At 47.3% G+C, this 16550-nt stretch overlaps 1 protein-coding gene across 1 annotated transcript; it reads left to right on the top strand.

The window, feature by feature from the left end:
* The first annotated feature begins 8058 nt into the window (after window positions 1–8058).
* LOC138365800 (origin recognition complex subunit 3-like) lies at window positions 8059–15461 on the top strand. The gene is made up of 5 exons (XM_069326262.1): window positions 8059–8561; window positions 11621–11818; window positions 12240–12356; window positions 14897–15037; window positions 15345–15461. The coding sequence occupies exons 2-4, from the start codon at window positions 11627–11629 to the stop codon at window positions 15011–15013; spliced, it is 426 nt and encodes a 141-aa protein (XP_069182363.1). The 5' UTR covers window positions 8059–8561; window positions 11621–11626; the 3' UTR covers window positions 15014–15037; window positions 15345–15461.
* Window positions 15462–16550: the final 1089 nt, after the last annotated feature.

The following is a 16550-nucleotide window of genomic DNA, read 5'->3' on the forward strand; positions in this document are numbered from 1 at the left end:
GGAGGCAGAAAGAATGATCATTGCAATGTAGCAAAGTCAGTGAACACACCTCAAACTCACAAGTAGTGAGAGTGGTCTTGATGGGCAGATCCATAATGAGGAAGCACGGCCAAAACTCGCAGGGAAATTACTAGGGGTCTGAAAGCAATAAGCCAAACAGGACAAGCAGACACTGAGGATGCTCACCGGGAGAACTGTCAGAATACAGCGACAAAAACTAGGCTGGGCAGAGTGGCTGTGACATGCCGTATCAACAAGTGTGTGAACCCCAAAATAAATGTCCCAATCTTGGATTTAAACAGAGGAGTTAAATACTTTTGAACTACCCGAGGTAAGACCTCTACCTTGGTGGCTTGGCCTCTAGAGGGCTATCTTGAGGTAACCTTGAGATGATTTCTGGGCTTAGCATCCTTGTGGCCCGGTCCTCGACCAGGCCTTCTTTTTGTTACATACCCCCAGGAAGCAGCCCGTAGCAGCTGTCTAACTCCCAGGTACCTATTTACTGCTAGGTGAACAGGTGCATCAGGATGAAAAAACTCTGCCCATTTGTTTCAGCCTCCACCGGGGATCGAACCCGGAACCTCTGAACTACAAATCCTGAGCGCTGTCCACTCAGCTCTCAGGCCCTACCCTAGGAGCCCCCTACTTAGGGGTATCTCCAACACTACAGGAAAGTAATTCTGTCAGTGGAGGGGCAATGATAACGAGCACTTAGTGGGTGACGGTTGGAACAAGCTAAGTAAGAAGTGGGGGTGGAGGCCAAAAATGTCAGTAGTTTCAAAGCATTTAATGAGAAAGAGTGCTGGGAAGACGGGACACCACGAGCATAGCACTCATCCTGTAATTACACTTAGGTAATTACTTAGGAAAGTAGACCCTGAGTCCCATGCAGCTCAGAGCACAAAATGAACAAAGTCCACACAACAGGCCGGTTAAAAAATATGCCGTGAAACAAATATAAAAATTCAAACAATAGAGAAACAAATGGTCCTCGCAGGACGAAGTTCAAGGATGGCCGGGAGTTAGAAGCACAGGGACCTGTCACTTCTGATGAAGACCCAGAAACACTACACCTGGTGTGTATAACACTTAGTCGGTGACAGTTGACATGGAAGGGTTTATGGAGGGAATACTGGGGCTCCAGGGCACCTGGGGGAGGGGTTATTGATAGTGATAGATTCAAACTACAATAGTTTCAAATATTTTGACAATATTGAATTGTTTGGCGAGTGGTTTGGCAGTTTCGAGGTTTCCTTTTTTTGTGATTTTTGTTGTTGCCTGTAATGTTTCACAGACCTTCTGGAGGCTTTTTCCGGTGCGGAGTGGCAGAATGTCACTCAATCTCTGCACCTCTATCAGGGGGGGGGGGGGAGGTGCCAGGTTCTAGCTGTGGTCCCCCAGTAGGCCAAACAGTACTTCTGCAACTGATGTGATGTAGTAGCTAAGAACAATCTTAGTGGGATACTTTAGGGAGAGACTGTGGCCTCCCGCACAAAGCCTATATGCTCCAAAACAAGCAGCTGCTTATAAAGATTGGTTATCCTAACGAAAATAAGGCAGACAATCTTTACCATGGCAAATCACAGCCTAGATACACCCACCCACATGGAACAGCCTGCTGATGAGGAGTGCAAATTTCTAGCAGTTTTCCAGTGTATCTGTGCATTTATCTTGCTGATAGAGCTACCTCAACTAATGCTCCAGCAGAGAATGACAGTGTATCTGTGCATATATCTTGCTGATAGAGCTACCTCAACTGATGCTCCAGCAGAGAATGACAGTGTATCTGTGCATATATCTTGCTGATAGAGCTACCTCAACTGATGCTCCAGCAGAGAATGACAGTGTATCTGTGCATATATCATGCTGATAAAGCTACCTCAACTGATGCTCCAGCAGAGAATGAGCTTAAGTAGCTTTAGCGACTGCATGTCCTGGGTGACCTCCTTTTTCCTTCACTGTGTGGCTGTAAGGTTAGGGTTAGTGTTAGTACTGTATCACCAAGATGCCTATCTGCTGATCTGAGAGTCAGGCAACCAATTACTTTCTCAAGATCTTAAGATCTTTTCTTGGTGGATGGGCATACCTTTGTCTGTCTTTAGATCTGAAACCTTCATTCAGTAACATACAAGTTATCTAGTTGTCCGCCTGGTTGTGCTTCCTGGGGTTGAGCTTGGCTCTTTTGTCCTGCCTCTTCCCTGTCGGTTCCCTGACATCTACTGGGCTCTGTCATGTCTGCACTTGCAGCTGTGTGTGGGGTCAGCCTACACCACTTCCCTTCCTCGTGCATTCCATTTGTTTACTACTCTGCCACTGGAATGTTTTTCCTTGCGTTTCCTTGGCTCCTTTGGGCGCTCCTTCCACCTGTGTTGCATGGTGCCTGTGCGCTTGTGTTCATTAATCTGTCTTCGTTGCTTGTACCCCTCGGTTCGGGTATTAGTCTGGTGGCGAACCTTTGCACCCTCTTCAGTTTGGTTTGTTGAGACAGGGCCTGCGACTCTGTGTTGTTGGCATGACTTGTTGGGACACGGTCTGCAGCTCTGTGGGTTGGTCGTTTTCCCTTTCGTTCCCGATTTGTTGCATGCCTTCTTCGTTCCTCATCTTCCTGCTTCGCTCTTGTCCCTGGCCACAGGAGCTGTTTTACTGCTTCTTCAATTTTTTCCTTCTCCTTGGCCACTTGTGCATAGGTGAGTTGCATATCTTCCTTGCACTGTTCTATTCCCTGTGTAACTTCCTCCATCTGTGCTGACAAAAGCTGTTTCTCCTGTTGAATATCCTTATCTAACCTATTGTAGTCATTTATGTTTAAATTTAATTTAACTTCTTCCATAGCTATTTTTAAGAGTTAATTTTCTTCCATGGCTTTGCAATTTATTTCCAATTGATTCTTATCCTTGCACAAGTCTTTCACTAAACCCTCAAGACACACAACTTTGCTATTTAAATGGTCATTACTTTCTTTCAATTTACTAATTATTTCTACATGAGAGATCACTATAGTATCTAATTTTACCAACTTGTTGTATAGACTGGTTATATCAATTCTTTCTTCATTGAATCCAGCAAAATCAAGATCTGTTTTGTATTTCCTCTTGCTAGTGGCCATCTTGAATGTTCTTCTCTGCTCTGGAAACACTAGGGCAACTTTTTCTCATCCAATTTTTCACTTCCCTTGGCACATTTCTGTTATCTCACCTATTTTTCAAAAGCACTATACCCTTATGTTCTCTGGGACACCACTTACTATCATCATCCTGTACTACAATCCTTAGGATTGTTGAAATATGCTGGAGCTCCTCTTGTCTGCCTCTTGGGAAAGAACTTGGGATAAGACTGGTGTGGATCTCCCAGGTCGTCTGCCGTGTTATTGAGGCTAGCCAGCCAGCCAGCATTCTATCCCCGTGCCCATGACGTTCGTGGATTCGCTGCTCTTGCTGCCGTCTTGGCGGCATGTCCTGGGTGACATTCGGGCACGGGGCTTTTGGCGGACGTACAGGGGCCTGGCTGCTCGATATCTTGTGGTCGTTCCCGTGCCCATTCGGGCCTGTGTCGTCTTGGGTTAGCAGTTGCAGCCAGTTGTCTCGACTTCGAGTTGGGGAGTGTGCGGCGACCGCCTCCCAGGTACGTCCCTCTTCTTTTCTCTGTGGGTAGTTAGCTCCAGGGGGCTGAAGGGGCTCCCTCCGGAAAACCAGCGTTGAATGTAATGAAACGCCATTTTCTGGGTGAGACCCGGAGGCTCCCCAGCATCCCTCCCTCCCTCCGGTCGGAAGTTTTTCGCATTTTTTGACATCCAGCCTCAGAACTGGCTGAACAAATTGGAACAGAAAGCTATACAAGAGATAAGGAAAAATCCGAAATATTTTTTCACATACGCAAAATCCAAATCCAAAACCTGGACCAGTATTGGACCGTTAATTACAAATGAAGGTACGTACACAGAGGACAACAAAGAGATTAGTGAAATTCTAAGAAGCCAGTATGAGGCTATGTTTAGCACACCAATAAACAACATGAAAGTTGATGACCCAGACAGCTTCTTTATGAATGACATTCAAGCTGCAGATAATATAACGGATATTACCACAAACTCGGAAGACTTTGAAAGAGAAATTGATAATATGCCTATGCACTCAGCTCCTGGGCCCGACTCATGGAATTCAATATTCATAAAGAAATGTAAAGTACCAGTAGCGAGAGCACTCAGCGTAATATGGAGAAAGAGCCTGGATACAGGGGAGATACCAGCAGCACTTAAATCTGCAGATATAGCTCCGTTGCACAAGGGGGGGAGTAAAGCCTTGGCAAAAAATTATAGGCCAGTTGCACTAACATCACACATAATAAAAGTGTTTGAAAGAGTGATTAGGAATCAAATTTCTAGTTTTATGGAAAACAATGAATTGCACAATCCAGGACAACATGGATTTAGAGCGGGAAGATCCTGTCTGTCACAGTTACTCAACCACTATGACAAAATCACAGAAGCCCTAGAAGAAAAGCAAAATGCAGATGTTGTATACACAGACTTTGCAAAGGCGTTCGACAAATGTGACCATGGGGTGATAGCTCACAAAATGAGGTCAATGGGAATAACTGGAAAAGTAGGACGCTGGATACTCAATTTCCTGTCGAACAGAACAGAAAGAGTAACAGTCAATCAGATAAAATCGAGTCCAAGCGATGTTAAAAGCTCTGTACCTCAAGGTACAGTCCTTGCACCGCTACTGTTCCTTATTCTCATATCTGATATAGACAAAAATACACGCCACAGCTTCGTGTCGTCCTTTGCAGATGACACAAAAATCAGCATGAAAATTACCTCTGCTGAAGACATTGAAAAACTACAAGCAGATGTCAACAAAGTTTTTGATTGGGCAGCAGAAAATAACATGATGTTTAACAGTGATAAATTTCAGGTACTCAGGTACGGCAAAAATGAGGATCTGAAACATAATACAGGGTACAAAACACAATCGAATCTTCCCATAGTAGGAAAACAGCATGTCAAGGATTTGGGAATAATGATGTCCGACGATCTAACGTTTAGGGAGCATAACCAAGCAAATATCGCGTCAGCCAGAAAAATGATCGGATGGATTACGAGAACTTTCAAATCCAGGGATCCCATCACAATGGTTGTACTCTTCAAGTCACTTGTGCTGTCCCGTCTCGAGTACTGCTCAGTACTCACTTCCCCCTTCAGAGCAGGAGAGATTGCTGAAATAGAGGGAATACAGAGAACATATACGGCACGCATAGACGAGATAAAACACCTTAAATTATTGGGATCGTCTCAAAGCTCTCCAAATGTACTCTCTAGAAAGGAGACGAGAGAGATACCAAATAATATACACCTGGAAAATACTGGAGGGTCAGGTCCCAAATCTACACAGTAAAATAACAACGTACTGGAGTGAACGATATGGAAGAAAATGCAAGATTGAACCTGTGAAGAGCAGAGGTGCCATAGGCACAATCAGAGAGCACTGTATAAACATCAGGGGTCCGCGGTTGTTCAACGTCCTCCCAGCGAGCATAAGAAATATTGCCGGAACAACCGTGGACATCTTCAAGAGAAAACTGGACGGTTTTCTAAGAGAAGTTCCGGATCAGCCGGGCTGTGGTGGGTACGTGGCCCTGCGGGCCGCTCCAAGCAACAGCCTGGTGGACCAAACTCTCACAAGTCGAGCCTGGCCTCGGGCCGGGCTTGGGGAGTAGAACAACTCCCAGAACCCCATCAACCAGGTATCAACCAGGTAACTGAGGGTGGATAGCCGGCGTGAGAGGTCTGGGGCTGCCCCTTCCCCCTCCCGGGGAGGGAGAAGCTGCGCAGACAGTGGCGCTGCGATGTGTGACGTCATGATCATTTGCTTGTTTCTTTTAGGGGAATTCTATCCACTTCTTCGGCTTGTGATAGCAATTTTCACCAGAATAGGGGTTTGTTTTGGGGTGCTTACCTTTCTGGGTGCCTGATCCGGTCAATGGCAGACATAGAGTGCTTCCAACCACACGGGGGTTTCTATAGGCCATTGCTTCCCTTGCCTCTCTGAGGGGGCCAGGTTCTGCCCGTGATCCCCGGTAGGCCTAAGAACTCCATGCACATGACTGATGCCAAAGTCTAACATTAGGATTTCAGCCTGGGATAGCTCCGGGGAGCCGACGGGGCTCCCCCCAAAAAATTATTTTTGCGAATCCATCTGAGAGTTGATCTTATTTGAGAGGAAATATTCATATTTTAAAGATGGTTTTTTGGCCGACACTCTCCTAATCGATGGGAACTGCGACCTTTTGAAGATCAATGTTAATTTTATCTAGATATTGTAATAAAAGAAGTTTATTACAGTATTTGTTACCGTATGACAGTTTTCTATTTCATCATAAAGACAAAAATGTTAGCTACACTTTGGCATAAATATAACTGAAGCAAAGCAAAGATATGTGCATTTTTATAGTTGATGTCTAGCTCAGGGAGTGTGAAGCCCTGCACACAGCCAATCAATTGTGTACTTAATTTGCATTTATGCTAATTAACCTTAAAGGTCTGTCAGAAGAAAGACGCATGTAGACTTTAATGTGATTACATTTCAACAAATACTGAATTAGCTCTCTAGTCTAGACTATATGGAAAGGACAAATGGGGGGTCCGGGTGGGCCTGTCATACGGATCAAAGGACATTTCACCGGGGAAGTCTAAAAGTGAACGTTTCCAAAAGTGTTTCTACCACAACCAACATAATTTGAATTTCCACACATTATTATTAGTGTTTGGGGCTGGATGGATGGTTAGCTGCCTGACTGGTAGGTGGGCAGGCACACAGGTAGGTGGGCAGGCACACAGGTAGGTGGGCAGGTTCAGGTGGGTGGGTGGCCAGGCAGACTGGATGAGTTGATGGCAGGCAGATGGGCTTGGTAGTTGGCAGATGAGTGGGTAGGCAGTTGGGTGGGTGTGTGGGCAGGCAGGCCAACAGGCGGCCGAAAAAACGAACGGTAGAACGGACCAGCAGAGGCAGGTCCCGAGGAGCCTGTGGAAGGTGGCCCCAAGTCCCAAGGGCATTACTTACAGGGCACCTAGGGAAGGCAGCCCTAGGCGCATTCAGCCCGAGTACTGAAGATAATTCCTGGCTCTCAGACCCACAGAAAACAAACACCACACGCAAAGCACAGTGCTGTAGCGACACTGGAGCCAGAGCACACGACCATCGCCTATAGCATCAGCCTCAAGAACTGGGGTGTGGGTAGCCAGCGTGAAGGGTCTGGGGATCCCCCTTCTCCCTCCCAGGGAGGGGGGAGCTGCGCAGACAGCAACACGGCGACGTGTGACGTCACACTAGTTTACTCGTTTTCTGTTGGGGAGGTCTGTCCACTAGTTCAGCTTTTGGAAGCAATTTTAGCCAGAATAGGAGTTTGTTTTGGGGCGCTTACCTTTCTGGGTGCCTGTTCCAGTCGATGGCAGACATAGAGTGCTTCCAATCACACGGGGGTTTCTATAGGCCATTGCTCCCCTTGCCTCTGAGGGGGTCAGGTTCTGGCTCGTGGTCCCCGGTAGGCCCTAGAACTCCATACACATGACTGATGCCAAAGTCTGACATTAGCATATCAGCCTGGTAGTTTGTTTTATTGAGCCCCTACGGGAAGCTGTAGGGGCTCCCCCAGAAAATGGTGTTTCATTACATTCAATGTTGTTGTTTTTTCATTTGTCTTATAGCAAAAGGTTCATTCGGTGTTCGGCAGGTAGGCTGCTCCATGTTTCTTAAAAAAAAAAAAAAAAGTTGAAACAAATTACAAAATGAACAAATGCCATAAAGGTTCGTTCAGTGTTTGTTGGGTACACTGCTCCATTATGACAATCTTTCTTTGTTTCAAATGTGTTCCATTTGTTTTGTATTTTTCATTTACGTCTCAATAATGGAGCAGCCTACCCTACAAACACTGAATGAACTTTTATGGCATTTATACATTTTGCAAATTGTTTCAACTGTTTTTTCTGGGGGAAGCCCCTACGGTTCCCCGGAGCTTACTAAGCTCATATGCTAATATCAGATTTTGGCATCAGTCATGTGTATGGAGTTCTAGGGCCTACCGGAGACCACGAGCCAGAACCTGGCCCCCTCAGAGGCAAGGGGAGCAATGGCCTATAGAAACCCCCGTGTGGTTGAAAGCATTCTATGTCTGCCGTCGACCGGGTTAGGCACCCAGAAAGGTAAGCGTTCCAAAACAAACCTTGATTCTGGTGAAAATTGCAACCAAAAGCCGAATGAATGGATAGAACTCCTCAAACAAAAATGAGCAAACTAGTATGACGTCACCTGTCGCCGCACCGTCGTCTGCACAGCTCCCACCGCCACAGGAGGGGGAAGGGGGAGCCCCAGATCCCCCACGCCGGCGTTGCACACACTAATTCTCGAGGCTGATGTTTTAGGCAGCGGTTGTGTACTCTGGCTCCAGACTTTTGCAGAGCTTTGCTTTGTGTGTGACGTCTGTTCTCCAGGGTTGCGAGAGCCAGGAGTTCCTCTTCAGTACTCAGGCTGCATGCGCCTAGGGTTACCTTCCCTAGGTGCCCTGTAAGTACTACCCTTGGTGCTTGGGGTTACCTTCTACAAGTTCCTTGGGTCCTGCCTCTGCTGGGCTGTTTCAATGCTCGGTTTTTTGGCCTCCCTTTGGGTGCTTGGGTGTTTTGTCTCCCCTAGTTTACCTTAGGGTAAGAGGCAGTTTTGCACTGGTGGGGCGCAGGGTGCTGTGCAGCTTGTTGTCACCAATCACAGCGGCCGGCTCTGTTGGGGTACGTTGTCCTCTTGCGGGGTTTTGTTTTTATTTTTATTTTTGCCTGGGTAGGGGGTTCTGCCCTACTTACCACTGGTGTTTGGCCTCATCCAGATGCTCGGTGGTGCCCCCTGCTAGGTCCCTGTGAGTGTACACGTCCCTGGGGTTCAGCTGTAGGCAGTTGTTTGGTAGTTTTGGGCGCCGGTTAGCCGTACCCTGCCTGGGCTTACCTGAGCATGAGTCCTCTTCAAGTAAACGCTCAGGATCCTGGGAATCCCCTAGGGGTCGTGTGGGTGTGATGGATGTGACTCCGGAGTCCCCCCTTGCTTCATGCGAGTTTGAGGGTTGCTCGTCCCCTTGTCTCAGGGTGACCCTCACTGTTTTTTGCCTCCGTCGTGCAGTCTGTTGTGTCGGTGAGACTTTCAACCCAGAGTCCTGTGCGTTTTGCTGGTGACTCAATTTACCCAATCTTTGGATGATCATCTTCGGGTACAGGCAGCGCAAGCGTTGCATGCTAGGTTTCGGTTGCTGCAACCCTCTAGGTTGGTTGCTCACCCAGATGCCCCGCAGCTGCCCCGTTTTGCTTATCGGGACCCGGACTTAGGGGAGAGGTCTCTTCGACCCTGGTTCAGTCTGCACCTCCTCATCCTTACCCTTCTGTTGTTCGTTCTGGTCCCCCCTCCCCTGCTTCCGGCCCCGAAACGTTTGAGGGTTTCGGGGTCGGGGCAGGGGCTAGTTGGTTTTGAGACTCGGGCAGCCTTGGGGAATGCCCCTTCTGGTGTGGCGACGGAGGCATTCGAGTCTCCTCCCCCAGCCAAAGCCTCCGGGACTGACCAGTGGGCCCCCTTCTTTCCGGCTTCGTCGGCTGCGCCGGCCTTGTCTGGTGGGGGCGACCTTGAGCACCTCATTGAGTGCTTGTTTGCTCCTGCCCTTCCCCAGGATGTTGGTGTCGTTCAGCTCCATGTGCCAATTCCCTCCCTTTCGGCGGCCCTGGTGGCTGAGGACTTGCGCGCCCAGAGCCTGTTGGCTTCAACCTTACGTTTCTTTTCCATCCTCGAGCTGTCTTCGGACTGGGTCTCGGAGGATGTGGGAGCGCTTGGGGCTGTAACTGGTTCTGGCGCCTTGGCCTCCGTGGCCCGCTCGTCGGCCGCCTTGTTGAAGCTTTTCTCGCCGATATTGCGGGATGCGGTTGCGCTGTTTTATGCTTCCCGACTCGTGTGTCGGCAGGCGGTGCTTGCCTCCTTTGTGGAATCTGCATGGGTCTTGGCTCTTTGGATGTCTTCGCCATTTAGTCCTCTCCTGTTTGAAGCTTTGGCTGTTGCGTAGTATATTCAGCCTGCTTAGGCTTCTTGCTGTCCTATGTCAGACTTGTTGGTTCTCCGGGGATCCCATGGTGGGCCTTCCCGGAAGGGTCATGCCTGGGCTCAGGGTTCCTCTCGCCGTGTTAGGCCACTGGTGTCGAGTTCGGGTTCAGCCCCTCCTTTGGACCCGCTTTCGTCTGGTCGGTGCGGTGTTCACTCTGTGCGATGTTCTGGGTCTCGTAAGGGGCACCGGCCCTTTCGCGGTTCACCCCATTGACTGAGGGGGGGAGGCTAGCACTGTTCGCTCGCGCCTGGTTCCACGATTCGTGGGCATTTCAGTTCGTTTCGCATGGCCTCCGGTGGCTTTGGGTGGCTCCACCTCCTTCAGGAGGTTCAGGGCTGGCAGGGCAGGCCTCTTTCCCTACGCTCTGTCGAGTCATCATGGAGTGGGTTCGCTTGGTGTGGTCGAAATGACGACGTCCCTCAGATGGGTTTCCCATCTATTTCCGGTCCCGAAGCGGGACTGCGCGGACTTGAAGTTCATTCTGGACTTGTCCCGTCTGAACCTCTGGGTTCCATCGCCCCTCCTTTTGGAGGGGCAATGGAATTTGAATTTCCCTGAACCCAGGGAATTTGTTAATTTCCAATTTTGTAATTGGATGATGAAATACAGTTCTAAAGAAACTGTTTGTGACCTTTGTGAGATCAAAGCTGGGAAGGGTGCCCATATCTAAAGAAGCTTATCAATAAACAGGAAAAGGTGTAAAGGGATGCAACTAAATGGCTTCCAGAACTGAAATGCAAGAGCAACGTGGAGAGGTTAGAGGCATTAAATATGCCTAAGCTTGATGATAGAAGAAAAAGAGGCGATATGATCACTGCATACAAAATAGTAATAGAATTGACAAAATTGATAAAGAAGGTTTCTTGATACCTGGAACTTGAAGAACAAAAGGTCATAGAGTTGATCTAACTAAACAAAGCTGCAAAAAAATATTAGAAAATTCACTTTTGCAAACAGAGTGGTAGATGGTTGGAATAAGTAAAGTTAGAAGGTTGTGGAGGTTAAAACCATCTGCAGTTTAAGAGAGATATTCTGTATATTCAAAGAGTTCTGGGCCCAGCAAGAAATTGGCATTTCATTACACTCAACGCTTGTTTTATTATTCCACTCAAGATCTTGTATGTTAGCATGTTCCCTGTTTCTTCTCCCCTCTAAGGTTGCGAGGCTCAGTTCTCTCAATCTGTCCTCATAGCTGAAGCCTCTTTAATTCTGGTACTAATGTAGTTGCAAACCTCTCGCCTTGTTCAAGTTTCTGTTTATACTTGCCAAGGTGTGAGTTCCATGCTGGAGCTGGGAGTGCACCTGTGCCAACCAGGTGATTTCCATGTGTGTGAGCGTTGTCTGATCTCTTGTTACAAGATGTGGTCAATTTCTATAAGTACTGTAAATGTTTCAGATAACTATATTATTATAGTTGAAAAGCAATGCAGTGCTGACTCTGTGTTTAATTAAGTTCATAAATATTCGGTACAGTATATATCTTATGTTATTTCAGCTATGTATGATTCAACATTTCCTTGGTAACTCATCGGCCTTCTTATGCTGTCCTGCCTCTGAAAGAGCTTCACGTATAAAGGCCATGCCACCAGCTCAGTTAGACGTCATCCATAAATTACCGTCGTTCAGATCCTACGTTGAAAGCCGTCTTCCAAAGGAACAAACAGCTCTTCTCCTTGATGAAAAAACATCCAAGGTATGATGAACATTTATACTTTTCAGTGTGCAAAAAAAGAATTAATAGACTATATGCAGACTAGGAGTCACAATAACGTGGCTGAAATATGTTGACCAAACCACACACTAGAAAGTGAAGGGACGTCGACGTTTCGGTCCGTCCTGGACCATTCTCAAGTCGATTGGCTAAGTGATCCTCAGTTAATGATGAATAGAAACTGTAACCCATCCCAGGTAATTAAACTGCTTAACCATTTCCATCAAGTCACCATTCACATATTTTTACTGGCAATTTCCTTCTCTCTCCCACACATTAACTTTATTAAGTCTGTTAAGTCTCCCAATGCAAACATTAATAAAATATATTTAATATTTAAAAATGCTGCAGTTTTGTTTTTTCCTTTATAAGTATTAGTTTTGATCAAAATTATTGTCTCTAGGCTGCAGTGCGCACGCTGATGAACGAACTGGACTCGTGGCATGGTCGTTTCTGCTGCCTTGTTAAAGTGGTCCATGCGCTCACAAGTTCACTACCAAGCACTCCTCTAGGTCGACAGGTAAGAATTGTGCATGACAATCATTGAATGTTCTTTAAAAATAATTCAGGCAAATTGTCAAAGGTAACTTTGAAAAGGTTCATTGTTGTTTTGTTTATTTTCCCTGTTCCCTGCCGACAACAAAGGAACTTGAGCTTGTAGCTGCATGACACCCCCATCCCAAGGAAAAGGAGGAATGTCCAATTTATTGAGGAGTACAAAGGAAGCACCCCGCAAAAACACCTGAAACACAGACAACACCTCATGCCAATGAAGCGGTCAGGTACGACAGAAGCTGCGCCAGACCTCCAAGCGATTGTCCGCCAGCCAGGACTCTTGACACCTCATAATGTATCCAATATTGGGAAGTGGTCCAAACTCATAAGAGGCAGGGTCCGTCTGAGAGGCATACACCAGGTCCCCCAGGAGGTACATAAATAATGCCTCCAGAGTCACTGTGGGAGGGATTCAACAGGACAGAAACCTCCAGAAAGACGATCCTGATGGAGCCAAATGCACACTGAACTGAACCCTAGGTGGAGTGGCATCCAAATCATCTTAATTCAGGGTGGGAGGGGAAACAAAAACCCCACCCTCTGCAAATGGAGCCCCACCTGGTCAACCCTGGCCTTGGGCCGGGCTTGAGAAGTAGAAGAACTCTCAGAACTCTATCAAGCAGGTACCTCAGAGGACACCAAGGGCCTCAAAGGGAAATCAAGGGCAAAACTCACTCATCCCACACCCCTAAAGCCACAGAGGAGGGCCCCAGGGCAGAGTCAGCATCCTAGCCTACCACTCAGGACAGATAAGTGGAATCCAAGAAATAGGCCTCAAAGGAATAAGGTGCTGGCTGAATAGGCCCAGTAGCCTCGGCAAGACTAGCCAACTCAACTGTCTCCACACCTGCATTTGAATAGGCAACTTCCAGAGCAGACTAAGCCACAACCCAAACTAAATCCTGCCCTGAACCCGAAACCCTCAGATGTAGGATTGGAAGCAAGGGGTGGGGGAGGTGGATCAGAAGAAGGGTGAACCATGCACACTGAGGAAGGAAGAGGAGGTGCGGACAGAACCAAGGTCGAGTTGACCAACGCCTCCAATTCCAGGTCTCTAAATACCAACCAGGGTAGTTTTGGGTTAGCTCTGGGGCATCTAACTGGGTACACAACCTAGACTGCTGAAACCTAGAAAATTTGTAAAGTTGTTGCTGCCTGAAAACCTGAATCTCATCAAGAGGGTCCGAAAGAGTAGTCACATGAGGAGAACAAACCTTACTAGATTCGGGGTCAAAGGTGTCAGCAACCCAACCAGCAGCATGGCAGAGGCAGGAGGAATGAATGTTCCCACGTGGCACAGAACATACAGCCTTCAAACTCTCATGAAGTGAGAGTAAGCTTGGGGAGAATATCCATAAGGAACACCAAACCTACAAGGGATTACCAGGGCCCAAAGGAATTGACCAAGAGGGACACGCAGGCACTGGGATGCTACACGGGTCATAAAAAAATTTGCTGCTGAATCTATACCAACAGAGCCATCACTTTTAGAAAGGTGTTGGTGTTTCACAATGCAAAAGTAAACTAGAACCAAGGAGAGAAATGGCATAGTAGGCTGGATAATGCCAACCTCGGTGCACTAATATGTATCATGTGAATATCTAATGCACCACAAGCCAGCGAACACCGTGCCCTACTCGAGTAAAGACAGGAAATCTAAGCATCCTGACTCGCCCTGGGCAAGAACTACCACAAGCAAGGAAGTGATGCACAAACACCCCTGGGAAGAGAACCCTGAAGCACAAGGGCAGCACTAGGAACAGTGAAGATAATCATGTGCACATGCAGCTCCCAGCATTCTAAAGTCAAGGCACATGCTACACTGAATGGCAAGAGACCACCATTTAGCTGAAGCAGGAGACTGGAGCCCAAGCAGTGAGAAGCGACCCGATACATTACACACATCAACATAGAGCTGAGGGCTCTATATATCACTGGCTGACCGCGCGCACTATCACCTCCCTCCGACCAGTCGAGTGCGGAGGTGGAACAAATGAGCTGGCACTTGTCTTGAAACTTTTTAATTGTTTACATTGTTAGGGAGTTCTTCTGGTGGTGTACAAGACTACAGTATCTTCTTTAGCTAGCTGTGGTTTGTTTTTGTCTTGCTGACTTTCTGGGGTGCATTTGCCAGTGGTAGTATGAGTGAATAGATAAATGCCACTGCTCCCTGTTCCTCTGTGAGTGAGGGGAGGAGGGTGTAGGTTCTTGCTCTTGGTCCCAGGTAGGCCAGATAGAACTCTGCAGGTGATGTGATCCAGTAGATGGTACACTATCAGTGATTATAGCATCAGGTACTTACAAGAGGCACCAACCAGAAATGTTTTATTTCTTATATCAAATGCATTTCTGCAACAATTTGCAATGTGACAAAACATTTTGTTCTGGGTAGCAGTCTATCACTAGAAAGAAAATAAAAAAATCTTTATTGAAACTACAGTACTTAATGTCTTTTATATATGTGTTGTATTTTGTATTTTTTAAACAGTTTGAATAACTTTACAGGTAAGAGAGGTCTTAACAACCTGCTTGTCACAAAATTTGGTTGAGACAGAAGAATTCAAGGAAGCTGACAAGATGCTAAGGCTTATATGGCTCGTGAAGAACTGCTTCCCATCCTAACAAATATATTGGATATATTATGAGGTAAGAAACTACACCTCAATGAATTAGCCAATGCCCAATGATATACTATAGGATAGTCTGCGCTTTGGTTCAGTGTAGCTTGAGAGACATGCAAGGACGGAATAAACACACACACTTGAATGGAGCATTCACTAAAACAGAGACCAACTGCCACTTAGCTGTAAGTGACTGGAAGAGTTCCCTTGGTGTAGCCTCCAATAATATTAATTTAAAATATTAAATTTTAAGACATTTTTCTGTGGGGAGCCCATACGGCTCCCTGGAGCTTATCAGGCTCCATTATATTAGACATTATATTATATTCCAGGTACATTATATTAGACCGGTACATTAGCTGAGGAGTTCAGACCTACCAGGGATCAGCGCCAGAACCGGGCCCCTTCAGAGAGGTTTCAGGGAGCAATGGCCCTGGAAAACCCCCTTGTGGTTGGGGTTTTCCTTATCTGCCATCGACCGGGGTTAGGCACCCAGAAAGGTAGGCATAACAAAACAACTCCCACATGGTAAAATACTAAAACCAAAAAACGAACAGAGAGGTAGAAACTCCCTACAATCCCATGGAAACAAGCAAACAAGCAAACATCACACTTTAATGCCGCGCAGATCATCCGCGATCATCCCTCCCCGCCCTGAGAGGGTAAAGGGGGGAGCCCCGGACCTCACCGCGCCGGCTGCTTAGCATCAGTTCGTAAGCTAATGTCAACCGGGATAGGCGCTTCTCTGGCCTCAGTTTCCTAGACGGTGTTTACCTTGTGTGGCGTTCACTGCCATGTGTTGTGTTGTGCGGTGGCCAGGAGTTCCTCATCAGTACCGGGGCTGCATACGCTTAGGGGCTTCCTTCCCTAAGCGCCCTGTGAGTACTACCCCTGTGTGACAGGGTTATCTTCCCTGGGGTGTTCGGGAACCATTCCCATAGAGGTTCTTGCTGCTCGGCATTTGCCTGGCCCTTGGGGCCAGCTGGGGCTTGGGGCCCTTGTTTGGCCCTGGGTAGGGACTGGTATTGTGCTGGTTAGGGCGTCAAGGTGTTGTGCGACCTGCCACTTAAGCGGTGACCGGTTCCTGTTACCTCTGGAGACAGTGTACTTTTGCGGGTTTTTTCTTATGTTTTTATTTTCATTTGCCTGGTGGGGGTCTGCCTAGTACGGCTATAGTTCTACTGGTAGTGTTTGGTGGCCCTCTGCTAGGCCCCCGTGATTGTACACGTTGCAGGGGTTTTCAGTGTTGTCCTCTACCCTCCTTGTTATTTTTGGGTTTTTAACCATTTAGCAACACCTTGCCCGAGCTTCCCGTAGTTGTTACCCCTACGGGCCCTGGAAACCCCTGTCGGGGCTCAGTGGACCATTGAATGTGTCTTCCGGGTTCCAATCCGTCTTATACAGTCTCGTTGGTTGCTGTGCCCTTGTCTCCGGGTGACAGTCGCCATTTTTACCTCCGTCATGTTGCCTGTTGGGTCATTGACACCTTGACCCTGAGTCTTGCGAGAGATATTCTCTGCTTGTTCTCCAGTACTCTC

Source organism: Procambarus clarkii, chromosome 18, assembly GCF_040958095.1.
Source record: "Procambarus clarkii isolate CNS0578487 chromosome 18, FALCON_Pclarkii_2.0, whole genome shotgun sequence".
Taxonomy (NCBI): domain Eukaryota; kingdom Metazoa; phylum Arthropoda; class Malacostraca; order Decapoda; family Cambaridae; genus Procambarus; species Procambarus clarkii.

Bases quoted from the DNA above. Each gene is read 5' to 3' on its own strand.
- LOC138365800 (XM_069326262.1), top strand. From the start codon at position 11,627: ATGATTCAACATTTCCTTGGTAACTCATCGGCCTTCTTATGCTGTCCT. The intron at 11,819-12,239 runs GTATGATGAACA...TATTGTCTCTAG, and splicing joins TTGATGAAAAAACATCCAAG to GCTGCAGTGCGCACGCTGAT. The intron at 12,357-14,896 runs GTAAGAATTGTG...ATAACTTTACAG, and splicing joins GCACTCCTCTAGGTCGACAG to GTAAGAGAGGTCTTAACAAC.